This window comes from Chelonia mydas, chromosome 9 (genome assembly GCF_015237465.2).
Source record: "Chelonia mydas isolate rCheMyd1 chromosome 9, rCheMyd1.pri.v2, whole genome shotgun sequence".
Lineage (NCBI taxonomy): Eukaryota > Metazoa > Chordata > Testudines > Cheloniidae > Chelonia > Chelonia mydas.
The window spans coordinates 54394558-54409488 of record NC_057855.1 but is presented as its reverse complement, the minus strand read 5'-3'; the positions used below and the strand labels follow the sequence as shown (position 1 = coordinate 54409488).

The following is a 14931-nucleotide window of genomic DNA, read 5'->3' as shown; positions in this document are numbered from 1 at the left end:
TTACAGATGCAAGCTAAACACGAAGTTGCATTTAAACTGCCCTGCAGCTTTGTATGTAGACCATACTTAAGTCCCAACCATGGTTTCCGAATTCACAGTATTGGAAGAAATTAGTCTGATACGACTTTTTAGAGATAAAGTTAACTCATTGATAATTTGTTCCTGTCTCTTATGGGAAAACCCCCATGTGAAAACTTGTAAATGTGGGAATGCCAATAAATGTCATTATAAAAACAAATAAACAAGTTAAAGTACTATGTAAATGGTATTTTATAGAAAAGTTAGAATTGAAGATTATTAACTTTATTTTCTTTACTCAAGTATTGTTTCTTTAAATTCTGACATGTTCTGTTACTTTTTATCATAGCTGAGATTGGGGATTTTGATGAATCTGTGGATCGTGATCACCTTAAAACAAACCAATACTTGCCAAACCAGGAAAGACTACAAGGAAAGATACTGGAGTTTCACAGGAAGCACTTGTAAGTGCAGATTATTAGTGGGCTTTTTGGAAATGTTATAGTATTAAAGCATACTGGTGAAACAGTGCAGGGAAATTAGATGATAATTGTTTGATGGAGTTCAAATATCATGGTGATGGGGGCAGTAAAAGAATCTAGATGCAGGAGCACTGAGTTAGGCCTCATCTACAGCTAAAAAACCCCCCGTTTTTAACCCCCAAAATTACTTATTTATGTGTTTAAAAAGTTCTAGTACAGTTTGATCTAATTGTTATGTAAATAGTGCCAAACTGTCATGGAATGCCTTTTCCCCAGGAGACTGAAGTACAGGCTATTTACAGTTTTACATATGCTTGCTTCTTCATATAGACGGCGTAAGCTAAATGCTGTTGGTAGGTGGAAGCAAAACCACAATAATGGGATCAATTTATACTCTAAACTTTGCCAAATATAGTAGACTACGGCAACCTCATTAGTGGTCACTCATACAAGGTGCATTTTTTCTTTTAACTGCCATTCATTTTTCTTAGACAAATGAACTCTCATTAGATCTAATAATGTTCTTAACTTTGCGGGATGTAGGGGGAAATAAGGAGGATGAAAACATGCTGTTCACGTGCAATAACTTTACAATACAGTTTTACTAGTGTATGCATTATCATGATGGCCTTCTTTGCTGAAGACCTTATAGTCTGAATAGTAATGGTTTTAAACTAATTCCTTTTACATTTTAATTTCTTTAAGTGTTTTATAGTTTGAGTAAGACTGTCCCAGAATTTCCAGTTCCAGAATACAATTTCCACTTGCCATTGGTTACATGGGGCGATGCTTATAATTCAGTAATTATAAATAAATTCCATGGTATGGACATTTTATACTCTGCGAAGTATAAAGAGAATATAAAAGTTGGAAATCTGTGGGACAGAAGTGACCATAAAATAGTACAGTAGAACCTTAGAGTTACGAAAACCTCGGGAATGGAGGTTGTTCAGAACTTCTAAATGTTCGTAACTCTGAACAAAATATTATAGTTCTTTCAAAAGTTTACAACTGAACAGTTACTTACTACAGCTTTGAAACTTTACTATGCAGAAGAAAAATGCTGCTTTCCCTTTATCTATTAGTAGTTTACATTTAATACATAACTGTACTGTATTTGTGATTTTTTTGGTCTCTGCTGCTGCCTGATTGTGTACTTCCAGTTCCAAATGAACTGGTCAGTTTGTATCTCTGGTGCTCATAACTCTGAGGTTCTACTGTACTGAGAAAGTACAGAAATCTGGTGCTACATATTGTGGGATCTTTTAAAAAGTATTTTTGAAGTAAACAGCAAATCCAGTTGCAAATACATTTTTACCACAACTTTGAGATGAATGTAAACACAGAATGGTCAGGAACTGTAAAAATTAATGTTCTCTAGAAATAACTCACTCACATTGCACATACTGTATAATAAAGTATATATTTAACTCTCTGATTCAGCACATCTTACCTGTGGTCTATTTGTTTGCAAAATGAAGTACTTTGAGAAGCAAGCAGTGGGAAATGAGGGTATAGGGCATGAAAGGAGGTTCATAAGCGGCGTTCTCTCACAAAATGGTACACGGAATTTTAAACACATATTAAACGTTAACATTAAAGTTAGAGAACCACTGGTTCTAATAAAAACAACAAAGAGTCCTTGTGGCACCTTAGAGACTAACACATTTATTTGGGCATAAGCTTTCGTGGGCTAAAACCCACTTCATCAAGTGCATGGAATGGAAAATACAGTAGGCAGGTATAAATACACAGCACATGAAAAGATGGGAGTTGCCTAACCAAGTGGGGGGGGCAGTGCTAACAAGCCAATTCAACTAAGGTGGAAGTGGCCTATTTTCAACAGTTGACAAGAAAGGGTGAATACCAAGGGAGGGAAAATCATTTTTATAGTGCTAATGAGGCCAATGCAATCAAGGTGGCCCATTTCAAACAGTTGACAAGAAGGTGTGAGTATCAGCAGAGGGAGATTAGTTTTTGTAGTGCCTCAAGGACTCTTTGTTCATTTTTGCTGATACAGACTAACACGGCTACCACTCTGAAACCTGGTCCTAATAAGTAATCAAGAACATAATATACATGCAAAATGAGTGAATTAACGTTCTTCGAGTGGTGTCCCTGTGGGTGCTCCACTCTAGTTGTCGGTGTATCCCTGCGCCGGAGATCGGAGATTTCTCACAGCAGTACTCAGTTGGGGGAAGGGCGCACACAGGAGTTGTCTCGTGCAGCCGTTGGCACCTCCTGTAGCATGCGCTCCCCCGACCGTCCCCTCAGTTCCTTCTCAACCATCCTTGGCTGCAGACGGAGCTCCGTGGTATTGCTGTCTCTGATACTTTCTGGGGAAAAAAAAAAGTTACATAGGAACTTTTTTGTAGTCTATACTTAGTACATTGTTTAGTTAGTCTAAGTCTATACATAGTTACATAGTTTCCTTAGTTCCTCTTAGAGGTTTTTCTTTAAAAAAAAAAAAAAAGGAGAATCATAGAATATCAGGGTTGGAAGGGACCTCAGGAGGTCATCTAGTCCAACCCCCTGCTCAAAGCAGGACCAATCCCCAAGTAAATCATCCCAGCCAGGGCTTTATCAAGCCTGACCTTAAAAATATCTAAGGAAGGAGATTCCACCACCTCCCTAGGTAACGCATTCCAGTGTTTCACCACCCTCCTAGTGAAAAAGTTTTTCCTAATATCCAACCTAAACCTCCCCCACTGCAACTTGAGACCATTACTCCTTGTTCTGTCACCAGCTACCACTGAGAACAGTCTAGATCCATCCTCTTTGGAACCCCCTTTCAGGTAGTTGAAAGCAGGAAAAGAAAAGGAAAAGAGAAGAAAGAAGAAGACTTTTTCTTTCCTTAACTCCCCGTTTTGGAACAGTTTCTCCAGTTTACCTTTACAATTAACTCCCACCCTTATATCTTGAGAGGTGGGAGAGGCTTAACTGCAGTCATGCTGGGCTCAACAGGATTTTAAAAGTGTGACTCCTGCTGTGAAATGATGCCGGTCTCTGACTGCCACACATCCTGCATTCGCTGTCTGGGAGAAACTCATATCTCCCAGAAATGCATACATTGCACCAAGTTAATAACAAAGGGAAGACGTGACAGGGATCTCTGCTTGAAAATGCTTCTGCTGGAGAAATCCCTTTAACCTCTGCAAGAGACGTCCTCCGGGGAGTCTCATAAACCGAGATCCCTGAGCTCTGATAAGGCTCCGACTTCCAAAACTGTCAGGAAGCGAGCCTCGACCTCTCGAGCAAGGGTCCCTCAGAAAAAGAGAGCTTCCCCAGCGAGGTGTTTACCCTCAGTGCTCCACTCATCCAGGGTGAGCACTTATGAGGCACCGGGCTCCTCCGACACCGTCCCTCAGTGGACCCCTGCTGAGCCCCAATGCACAACACTGGAGTTGAGATGTCTAGTCTCCTCCACGGCACCAACTACCCCGGTGCAGAGCGCGGCACAGGCAGCGGCATTGCGATCAATGCTGCCGCCACCGGCACTGACCCAAGACTTGCTGCCGCCTAACAAGCCGAATCCAGCGCTCCAATGCTCGATTGCAACCGCAAGGTGGGACCAGCACAACTCCTGCGTCCTGCTGACATAGCAGTTTCTTCAGCACCGCAGTCACCACTGCTTGGCACCGAACACTCCCCGAGCTACTTAGCACGGTACCATCCTTCATCTCTTGCACCACTCTCCATGCAAAGTGGTGAGGAAGGAGATGTGCAGGACAACCGCTTCTCCTCTCAACGTTCATCTCCATCACAGATGAGACCTACATGGAATGCTGTGAAGCCTAAGCCTCATCCCTCCGAGCATTCACAGCTCTGGTATGCGCAGCACTGGTCTTACCCATTACCACCTTACCCCATGCAGTGGCCACAGTGGGGTCCTTGGCTCACATACCAGAACCCCTATTCTGGTCCCCCTTCCTCAGCAACAAGAGGTTCCAGAGTACACCCATCATTACCACATAGAGAAACCTCTGACCCCCCTGAGACGAGATAGAAGAGGAAGAGATACTATCACAGGCAGACCTGGATGATTCACCACCTGTCCCACACTCATCTTCTGCACCAGACGAAGTGGTGACACCGTCCACCCCTACGACACCAGATGACTTCAAACAGTTCCAAGAACTCTTCAGAAGAGTAGCAAACAGCCAAGAAATTGCCTTACATGAAGTGCAGGAGAAACAACATAAGTTGTTAAAAATCTTACAACCGGCATCATCGACCAAGATTGCCCTCCCCATGGATGAGGCTATAATAGAGCCTGTGAAAGTAGTATGGCAAACACTGGCATTGGCACCACCCACCAACAAAAGGGCTGACAAAAAATACTTCATTCCAGCCAAAGGCATGGAATTTTTGTTTTCACACCCTCAAGCCTGTTCTCTAGTAGTAGAGGCTTCCAATCAGCACAGGAAACAGCCTCATATCCGCTCCTCACTGCAAGATAAAGAACACAAGAGACTGGACTTCTTTGGGCGGAAAGTTTACTCGTCACCCACTCTTTTGCTTAGAGTTGCCAACGATTCTGCTCTACTAGCAAATTACAACTACTCTAACTATAGTAAAATAAAAGAGCTCATGGAGGACCTCCCCGAGCATAAACGTCCTCAACTCAACGCCATCATCAACGAGGGTCAGTTAATAGCCCGCACAGCGCTGCAAGCCTCAATGAATGTAGTGGACACAGCTGCCCGAACAACCGCAACAGCTGTGGTTATGAGAAGAACAGCATGGTTGCAGGCTTCGGGAATTCCAAAAGAACTACAGCTAAAAGTGGAGGACCTCCCCTTCGATAGAGAGAAATTTTTCTCGTCTCAAACAGATGATGTGCTCCATACCATGAAGGCCTCCCATGTGACACTGCATACACTAGGCATATACCCACTGCCTGACAAACGCCCTCACTTTACACCATACCAGAAGTCATGAGACACCTCGTTTAACCATCAACAACCACGATACTTCACTCAGAACAGATCCAAACAACGGGCTCAGAGACGACAAGCTCCACAGAACCAGGCCTCGTCCATCTACAGCTAAGCCACAATTTTGAAGTCTTGGTTGAGGGTATGGACGACCTCCCCACACCTGTAGCGCCAACAGATACCCCATCCCACAATTCTGGTCACTGCCTATGTCCATTTTACCATGCCTGGGCTGCGATAACCACAGATCCATGGGTTTTGGAGATCATACAATCTTGCTACACCATTCCTTTCACAGCCATCTCCCCTACCCTCCATCCTTCCCTGTCCTTCTTCAGGGCCCCTCTCACAAGCACCTTCTGCAACAGGAAGTAGACCACCTCCTATTGCTGTGTGCTGAAGAACCAGGGAGGGGTTTTTATTCCAAATATTTCCTGACAGAGAAGAAAGGAGGGGGATGGAGACCAATCTTAGATCTCTGAAAACTCAACAGGTTCATACTCAACCACCGGTTCAAAATGGTCACTCTGGCCACAATAATCCCAGCGCTAGATGCGGGGTACTGGTTTGCAGCCCTCGACCTCCAAGATGCAGACTTCCGTATTACAATACATCCTGCCCACAGACGGTTCCTAAGGTTCACAGTAGGACCCAACCACTACCAATACAGGTCCTTCCCTTTGGACTGTCCACTGCTCCCCCTGTATTCTCAAAAACGCTTGCGGTAGTAGCAGCACATTTACGAAGCAAAGGAATCATAATCTTCCCCTGTTTGGACGATTGCCTTCTCAGGGGTGCCAACTGACAAGAAATGGCAGGCATGCTGAATAGACCTGTTTCACCAGCTAGGTCTACAGATAAACGAAAAGAAATCCACCCCGGAACCAACCCAGCGATTGGAGTTTATCGGAGCTGACCTAGACTCCATACAAGCCAAGGCAATATTGCCAAACCACAGATTCACTACATTGACCCATCTTACTTCCACGATGACCATCAGCCCACAAACTTCAGTGAGGACATGACCTTCAGATTCTGGGACATATGGCAGCTACGACTTTTGTAGCAAAGTATGCCAGACTCCATATGCGCTATCTGCAGCACTTTTTGAGCACGGTCTATGCACCCAGCAAACTCTCTCTCAACAGACGTGTGACACTACCACCAAGGGTTATCCTTTCCCTACAATGGTGGACACAGCCAGGGAATGTATGCTCCAGGATTCCCTTTCAACGAGACCTCCCATCAGTGACTATTACAACAGATGCCTCCCTGATAGGTTGGGGCGCCCACTTGGGTCACCACAGTGTATAAGGCAAGTGGTCTGTGACGGAAACCCGACTACATATCAATCTCCTGGAACTCCGCGTGGTACATAATGCATGCCGACACTTCCTCCCACTCATACGAGAAACCTCAATCTCTATTCTCTCCGACAATGTGGCATGCATGTTTTACATCAATCGCCAAGGAGGAGCCAGGTCTTACTTGCTATGCGTAGAAGCCATGAATTTATGGAACTCCTCATCCGCAACAATATAAACATTGCAGCATCATACCTACCAGGGTGCCCAAACACTGCAGCTGACAACCTCAGCAGGCACTTCTCACAGGAACATGAGTGGAAAATCCACGACAGTGTTCTCGACACAATATTCCAAAAATGGGGTCACCCAGTAATTGACCTTTTCGCCTCAGCGACCAATCACAAATGTCCACTATTTTGCTCTAGGGCAGGCCTGGCACTGATAGGACAGATTCTTCTGCTGGGCTAAGAGTGTAGTTGGATAGATTAACAATATTGCTGGGTGGGTTAAGGGAACCACTGTTGTGGCCCCTTGTGGCATGTAGTAGTTTAGATAGTTTAGTGTCCTTTTTCTTTTGTAGAGAAGCAAAGTGTGTGTTGTAAATGGCTTGTCTAGTTTTTGTAAAGTCCAGCCATGAGGAAGTTTGTGTGGAAGGTTGGTTTTTTATGAGGGTATCCAGTTTTGAGAGCTCATTCTTAATCTCTCCCTGTGCGCTGTAGAGGATGTTGATCAGGTGGTTCCGCAGTTTCTTTGAGAGTGTGTGGCACAAGCTGTCAGCATAGTCTGTGTGGTATGTAGACTGTAATGGATTTTTTTACCTTCAGTCCTTTTGGTATGATGTCCAACTGTTTGCATTTGGAGAGTGGGGAAAACTCAGAATGAAGACAAGCAGCTCACACTGCACAGAAAACATTTACAAATGAGAAGCAGTTTAAAAGTAATTATCCTCAGACGTTAGCTGTAGACTAATCTGCACAGACTGGTCTGAAAACAATCTGGTCTAATTTTGTTCATCCATTAAGTAGATAAATCTACTTAGGCTTCCCCAAGTCAATGGATGACTACCTGCCAATTAAAAGTAATTTCCAACAAGAACTGCCTTCAGGACAGAAGGTCTCAATGCAAGGTTTCCGTACAGCTGTATCCATATGTAGACAATATTTATTATTATCACAACATCCATACAGTAATGGAGAAGATCAAAGTCAAACCCAGATACTGATAAGTGTCCTCTGCTTTATATAGTTTTTAAAACCTACAATTAATTTAGATTTTATGGCTTGAAGAGGCAAAAGCATTGCATATTTAGAAATTGCATGTGGCAAAGTATCTTGTTCGCCTCAGCAGGCTCAGTTCTTTTTAGCCTTGGAGACACAGTTTGGGCAAGACAGTCCTTCTAGCTGGTACAAGGTCAGGCTATACCTTTCCTCAATCAGTCCCTTGTGTCTGTTTTCCTTTCCCTTCTGGGGAGGGAATGCAGCCTCCCTTCCTGGAAAGGTTCGGTGTCTTGCTGCACCCAGCCTACTGGCAGCTTCCCTGCTTTCCTCACTCCCCTCCCCTTTCCTAACGGGAGGGTTTAAAAAGGGCTCAAGCAGTTGGAGTCAGCTGAACCCAACTGGTTCTCTAGCAACCCCTTTTCAGCTGAACCTTATTAACCTGTGGTCACCTCTCCTCAGTGGATAGGGAGGGGCCTTTTAACATTCTGTGGCGGTCTCTCCCCTCCCCCCACCCCTCCCCGCTTTGTAGCTGTTTGTTCTGGGTTTACCACTTATTGAGTGTTGTTTAAATCCTAAATTGTGAACTGTGTGAGGCAGGAACTGTCCTTGTGTTGTTTGTATAATGCGTAGTACAAGAGAAATGTAATCCCTGTTTGGGGTCCTTAGGTATACTAGAATATAAAGTGTTCAACTTCGGATCTTGCAGAGATATACATCTACAGAGCTGTACCATTAATAGACTATTTTGGCACTAAGTAAACAGATCTGAAAGATTAAATGTAGAGTCCATATTTTACACATAACACAAAATAAATTACTCATTTTAAGAAGCACAATATAAGCTTTAAAATCCTATCTCAGTGAAAACATTTATTTTCCTTTTAATATAGAACTGCTATTGGAAACACTGCTTCGATTTCATGTTGCATTATATTATTCTACTGGTTTTATCAACTGGGGTGAACCCATGTATTAATTATTTGTATTACTATAGTACTTAGAAGCCCTAGTCATGGACAATATCACACAATATCAGCCTGAAGAAATTAAGCATTATCCAAGTAGATGTACACAACATGCTCTGACTTTCACGTCCACCTACTGAACAGAGCCTTGCGGTACATAAAGTTATATAAAGCCAGACTAAAGTTGCCTATAGGATATACCGCAGATAAATGTAGTACTCAGAATAGTGCCAGGTAAGTAAAGGCAGAGCAGAAGCTGCAAATGCAGTAGACTTGAAACTGAGAAAGGAAATAATATGTAGAGGTAGAGGAAAGCCAAGAAACCTGGAGACACCGCATCCTGTCAGTAACAGCTCATTCTTCCTTGTCAGACCAGAAGTGTTACCACCAGAAAAGCTAATTCAAAAGTCAGTGTCGTGGAAGAACAAATCACCTCACATATTGAAACACTAAAAATAAGAGAAGCTGAGAAGGAGGAAAAAGGAGGGGAATAAAAGGACAAAGGTGAAAAGAGAAATCAAGAGGACAGAAAAGAAGGCTAGTGCTGTGTGCTGCCATAAAGGAGACCAGGGTTCAGTTTTCTATTCAGGTCTCACTCCTCCAAAGGAAAATGATGAGATATGTGTAAATTGAGGGAAAATGTGGGAACTTCACAAATCAGACTAAAAAGATGAAGGATCCCCAACGCCAGTGAGATAATGGAAAAGAAATGGAAGGATGTCACACTTATTTTTAGATTTGCAAATGCTTCCAGATTACATCTATTACACAAACATTTTCCAGGAAAGGACAGAGATTTAAAATTTCTAACCAAAATTGCACAAGTAACCTTAATTTTGTCATTTCCTAATCTGACAGTTTCATTTTGCAACATTAACATTCTTCTAAAAATAGGGATTTTTTTAAAACAAAATTTCTTACATTTAAAAAAAAATACAGTAAAGAAATTCCATAATATTCATTTATTTGCTATACAGCAGTAGAATGCTTTCCTCTGTGCAATATGTGCAATCAATAAAATACAAACCATTTTCTCATTCTACACACGCCTTTCTGTATCATACAGAAGTAGGTAGGACTCCTTAAGAGCCCTGCTTCCTTCAGCATGCTCCTTCACAGATCATATTCCATAACCTCCTACCTATGAAAACCAAAATTTCACTCCTATTTATTATCCACACCCATGGAATGAAATCTCGAGACAGTGCTGAATCAGTAACAGTTTTCAATTTGTATGAAATCATCAAATTAGAGATGAGAATGACCTATTAGGTAATAGAGTAGCAGCCGTGTTAGTCTGTATTCGCAAAAAGAAAAGGAGTACTTGTGGCATCTTAGAGACTAACAAATTTATTTGAGCATAAGCTTTCTGTCCTATCAGATGCCTGGCACATGATACAGTACTGTGGTGACCTAGAATCCTATTTTTGACTCAAGGAATATTTCCAACACACCTCTGAACAACATACTAATCCACAGAGACCTTCCTACCAAGTCTTCCTACCAAGACTACAAAAAGAAGGATTCTGGGTGGACTCCTCCTGAAGGTCGAAACAGACTGGACTTCTACATAGAGTGCATCCGCCGAAGTGCACGGCCTGAAATTGTGGAAAAGCAGCATTACTTGCCCCATAACCTCAGCCGTGCAGAACACAATGCCATCCACAGTCTCAGAAACAACTCTGACATCATAATCAAAAAGGCTGACAAAGGAGGTGCTGTCGTCATCATGAATAGGTCGGAATATGAACAAGAGGCTGCTAGGCAGCTCTCCAACACCACTTTCTACAAGCCATTACCCTCTGATCCCACTGAGAGTTACCAAAAGAAACTACAGCGTTTGCTCAAGAAACTCCCTGAAAAAGCACAAGAACAAATCCGCACAGACACATCCCTAGAACCCCGAGCAGGGGTATTCTATCTGCTACCCAAGATCCATAAACCTGGAAATCCTGGACGCCCCATCATCTCAGGCATTGGCACCCTGACAGCAGGATTGTCTGGCTGTGTAGACTCCGTCCTCAGGTCCTACGCTACCAGCACTCCCAGCTATCTTCATAGAATCATAGAATATCAGGGTTGGAAGGGACCTCAGGAGGTCATCTAGTCCAACCCCCTGCTCAAAGCAGGACCAATCCCCAATCAAATCATCCAGGCCAGGGCTTTGTCAAGCCTGACCTTAAAAACTTCCAAGGAAGGAGATTCTACCACCTCCCTAGGTAACGCATTCCAGTGTTTCACCACCCTCCTAGTGAAAAAGTTTTTCCTAATATCCAACCTAAACCTCCCCCACTGCAACTTGAGACCATTACTCCTTGTCCTGTCCTCTTCTACCACTGAGAATAGTCTAGAACCATCCTCTCTGGAACCACCTCTCAGGTAGTTGAAAGCAGCTATCAAATCCCCCCTCATTCTTCTCTTCTGCAGACTAAACAATCCCAGTTCCCTCAGCCTCTCCTCATAAGTCATGCGTTCCAGACCCCTAATCATTTTTGTTGCCCTTCGCTGGACTCTCTCCAATTTATCCACGTCCTTCTTGTAGTGTGGGGCCCAAAACTGGACACAGTACTCCAGATGAGGCCTCACCAATGTCGAATAGAGGGGAACGATCACGTCCCTTGATCTGCTCGCTATGCCCCTACTTATACATCCCAAAATGCCATTGGCCTTCTTGGCAACAAGGGCACGCTGCTGACTCATATCCAGCTTCTCGTCCACTGTCACCCCTAGGTCCTTTTCCGCAGAACTGCTGCCTAGCCATTCGGTCCCTAGTCTGTAGCAGTGCGTGGGGTTCTTCCGTCCTAAGTGCAGGACCCTGCACTTATCCTTATTGAACCGCATCAGGTTTCTTTTGGCCCAATCCTCCAATTTGTCTAGGTCCCTCTGTATCCTATCCCTGCCCTCCAGCGTATCTACCACTCCTCCCAGTTTAGTATCATCCGCAAATTTGCTGAGAGTGCAATCCACACCATCCTCCAGATCATTTATGAAGATATTGAACAAAACCGGCCCCAGGACCGACCCCTGGGGCACTCCACTTGACACCGGCTGCCAACTAGACATGGAGCCATTGATCACTACCCGTTGAGCCCGACAATCTAGCCAACTTTCTACCCACCTTATAGTGCATTCATCCAGCCCATACTTCTTTAACTTGCTGACAAGAATACTGTGGGAGACCGTGTCAAAAGCTTTGCTAAAGTCAGGAAACAATACATCCACTGCTTTCCCTTCATCCACAGAATCAGTAATCTCATCATAGAAGGCTATTAGATTAGTCAGGCATGACCTACCCTTGGTGAATCCATGCTGACTATTCCTGATCACTTTTCTCTCATGTAAGTGCTTCAGGATTGATTCCTTGAGGACCTGCTCCATGATTTTTCCGGGGACTGAGGTGAGGCTGACTGGCCTGTAGTTCCCAGGATCCTCCTCCTTCCCTTTTTTAAAGATTGGCACTACATTAGCCTTTTTCCAGTCATCTGGGACTTCCCCCGTTCACCACGAGTTTTCAAAGATAATAGCCAATGGCTCTGCAATCACATTCGCCAATTCCTTTAGCACTCTCGGATGCAACTCGTCCGGCCCCAAGGACTTGTGCACGTCCAGCTTTTTTTTTCGAGACATCAGTGGCTTCCTGAGGAAACTACAATCCATCGGTGATCTTCCCAAGAACACCATCCTAGCCACTATGGATGTACAAGCCCTCTACACCCACATTCCATACAAAGATGGACTACAAGCCGTCAGGAACAGTATCCCAGATAATGTCACGGCAAACCTGGTGGCTGAACTTTGTGACTTGTCGTCACCCATAACTATTTCACATTTGGGGACAATGTATACTTTCAAATCAGCGGCACTGCTATGGGTACCCGCATGGCCCCACAGTATGCCAACATTTTTATGGCTGACTTACAGCAACGCTTCCTCAGCTCTCGTTCCCTAATGCCCCTACTCTACTTGCGCTACATTGATGACATCATCATGTGGACCCATGGAAAAGAAGCCCTTGAGGAATTCCACCATGATTTCAACAATTTCCATCCCACCATCAACCTCAGCCTGGTCCAGTCCACACAAGAGATCCACTTCCTGGACACTAAGGAGCTCATAAGCGATGGTCACATAAACAACACCCTATACTGGAAACCTACTGACCGCTATGCCTACCTACATGCCTCCAGCTTTCATCCAGACCACACCACACGATCCATTGTCTACAGCCAAACTCTGCGATACAACTGCATTTGCTCCAATCCCTCAGTCAGAGACAAACACCTACAAGATCTCTATCAAGCGTTCTTACAACTACAATACCCACCTGATAAAGTGAAGAAACAGATTGACAGAGCCAGAAGAATACCCAGAAGTTACCTACTACAGGACAGGCCCAACAAAGAAAGTAACAGAACGCCACTAGCCATCGCCTTCAGCCCCCAACCAAAACCTCTCCAACGCATCATCAAGGATCTACAACCTATCCTGAAGGACAACCCGTCACTCTCACAGATCATGGGAGACAGGCCAGTCCTTGCTTACAGACAGCCCCCCAACCTGAAGCAAATACTCACTAGCAACCGCACACCACACAACAAAAACACTAACCCAGGAACCTATCCTTGCAACACAGCCCGTTGCCAACTGTGTCCACATATCTATTCAGGGGACACCATCATAGGGCCTAATCACATCAGCCACACTATCAGAGGCTCGTTCACCTGCACATCTACCAATGTGATATATGCCATCACGTGCCAGCAATGCCCCTCTGCCATGTACATTGGTCAAACTGGACAGTCTCTACGTAAAAGAATAAATGGACACAAATCAGACGTCAAGAATTATAACATTCAAAAACCAGTCGGAGAACACTTCAGTCTCTTTGGTCACTTGACTACAGACCTAAAAGTGGCAATTCTTCAACAAAAAAACTTCAAAAACAGACTCCAACAAGAGACTGCTGAATTGGAATTAATTTGCAAACTGGATACAATTAACTTAGGCTTGAATAAAGACTGGGAGTGGATGTGTCATTACACAAAGTAAAACTATTTCCCCATGTTTATTCCCCCCCCCCCCCCACTGTTCCTCAGACGTTCTTGTCAACTGCTGGAAATGGCCCACCTTGATTATCACTACAAAAGCTCCCCCCCCCCCCCCCCCCCCCCCGTCTCCTGTGCTGGTAATAGCTCACCTTACCTGATCACTCTTGTTACAGTGTGTATGGTAACACCCATTGTTTTATGTTCTCTGTGTATATAAATCTCCCCACTGTATTTTCCACTGAATGCATCCGATGAAGTGAGCTGTAGCTCATGAAAGCTTATGCTCAAATAAATTTGTTAGTCTCTAAGGTGCCACAAGTACTCCTTTTCTTTTTGCGGATACAGACTAACACGGCTGCTACTCTGAAACCACTTTAGAAAGTTCCTTCTATTGTAGGTGCAGGCAATTTTTTAAAAATTCTATTATTTCTGACAAGTATTGTGCTCTTTACTGGATAAATTTGAAGAGTTAAACTCTGGCGGTTTTTATACGTAATAAAATAGTACTCAAGTTACTCACCTGAGTTTGTGCCTAGAAGTTTTTTTGGATATACAGTATTCCAAATTCTTCAGCCACCATGTTGTAACCACGTTTCTGTAATTTTATTTTTTACCGTATGAAGCCCTAACATCCTCTTTCTGAGATTGTGGCATTACACCAGGAATGAGTTTGGCCCATTGTGTTGTACACACTAAGCTTGAAGTTGGGTAACTTGTGAATTTATGGCCAAAATTTACATTTCCAACCTTTTATCACTTATCCTACAGAGATGCAACTTTGGCCTTATCTGCTCACAAAAGTCATACTGTTGTAATTATACTTTGTATATAAAGTTTATTTGGCTACATCATACCCAAATTTGATGAAAAACACAATATAGACTAAATCTTTGAAAATACTGAACTCCTTTTGAACCCCTGAAATTTTTGTAGTTGGGAAAAAATCTTTTCAGGATT

General features: G+C 43.6%; 1 protein-coding gene across 22 annotated transcripts in view; it reads left to right on the top strand.

Annotated features, from left to right (window-relative positions):
- The window catches only part of FARP2 (FERM, ARH/RhoGEF and pleckstrin domain protein 2), a 217540-nt gene that overhangs the window by 96485 nt on the left and 106124 nt on the right, over positions 1–14931 (top strand). For all 22 annotated transcript variants that reach the window (XR_005226739.1, XR_006283770.1, XR_006283769.1 and 19 more), the window contains one exon: positions 368–482. Coding sequence is in view for 18 of the 22 variants with exons in the window: in XM_043522447.1 (XP_043378382.1) it covers positions 368–482 (115 nt within the window). In the remaining 4 variants the exon portion in view is untranslated. The remainder of the gene's footprint in view (positions 1–367; positions 483–14931) is intronic.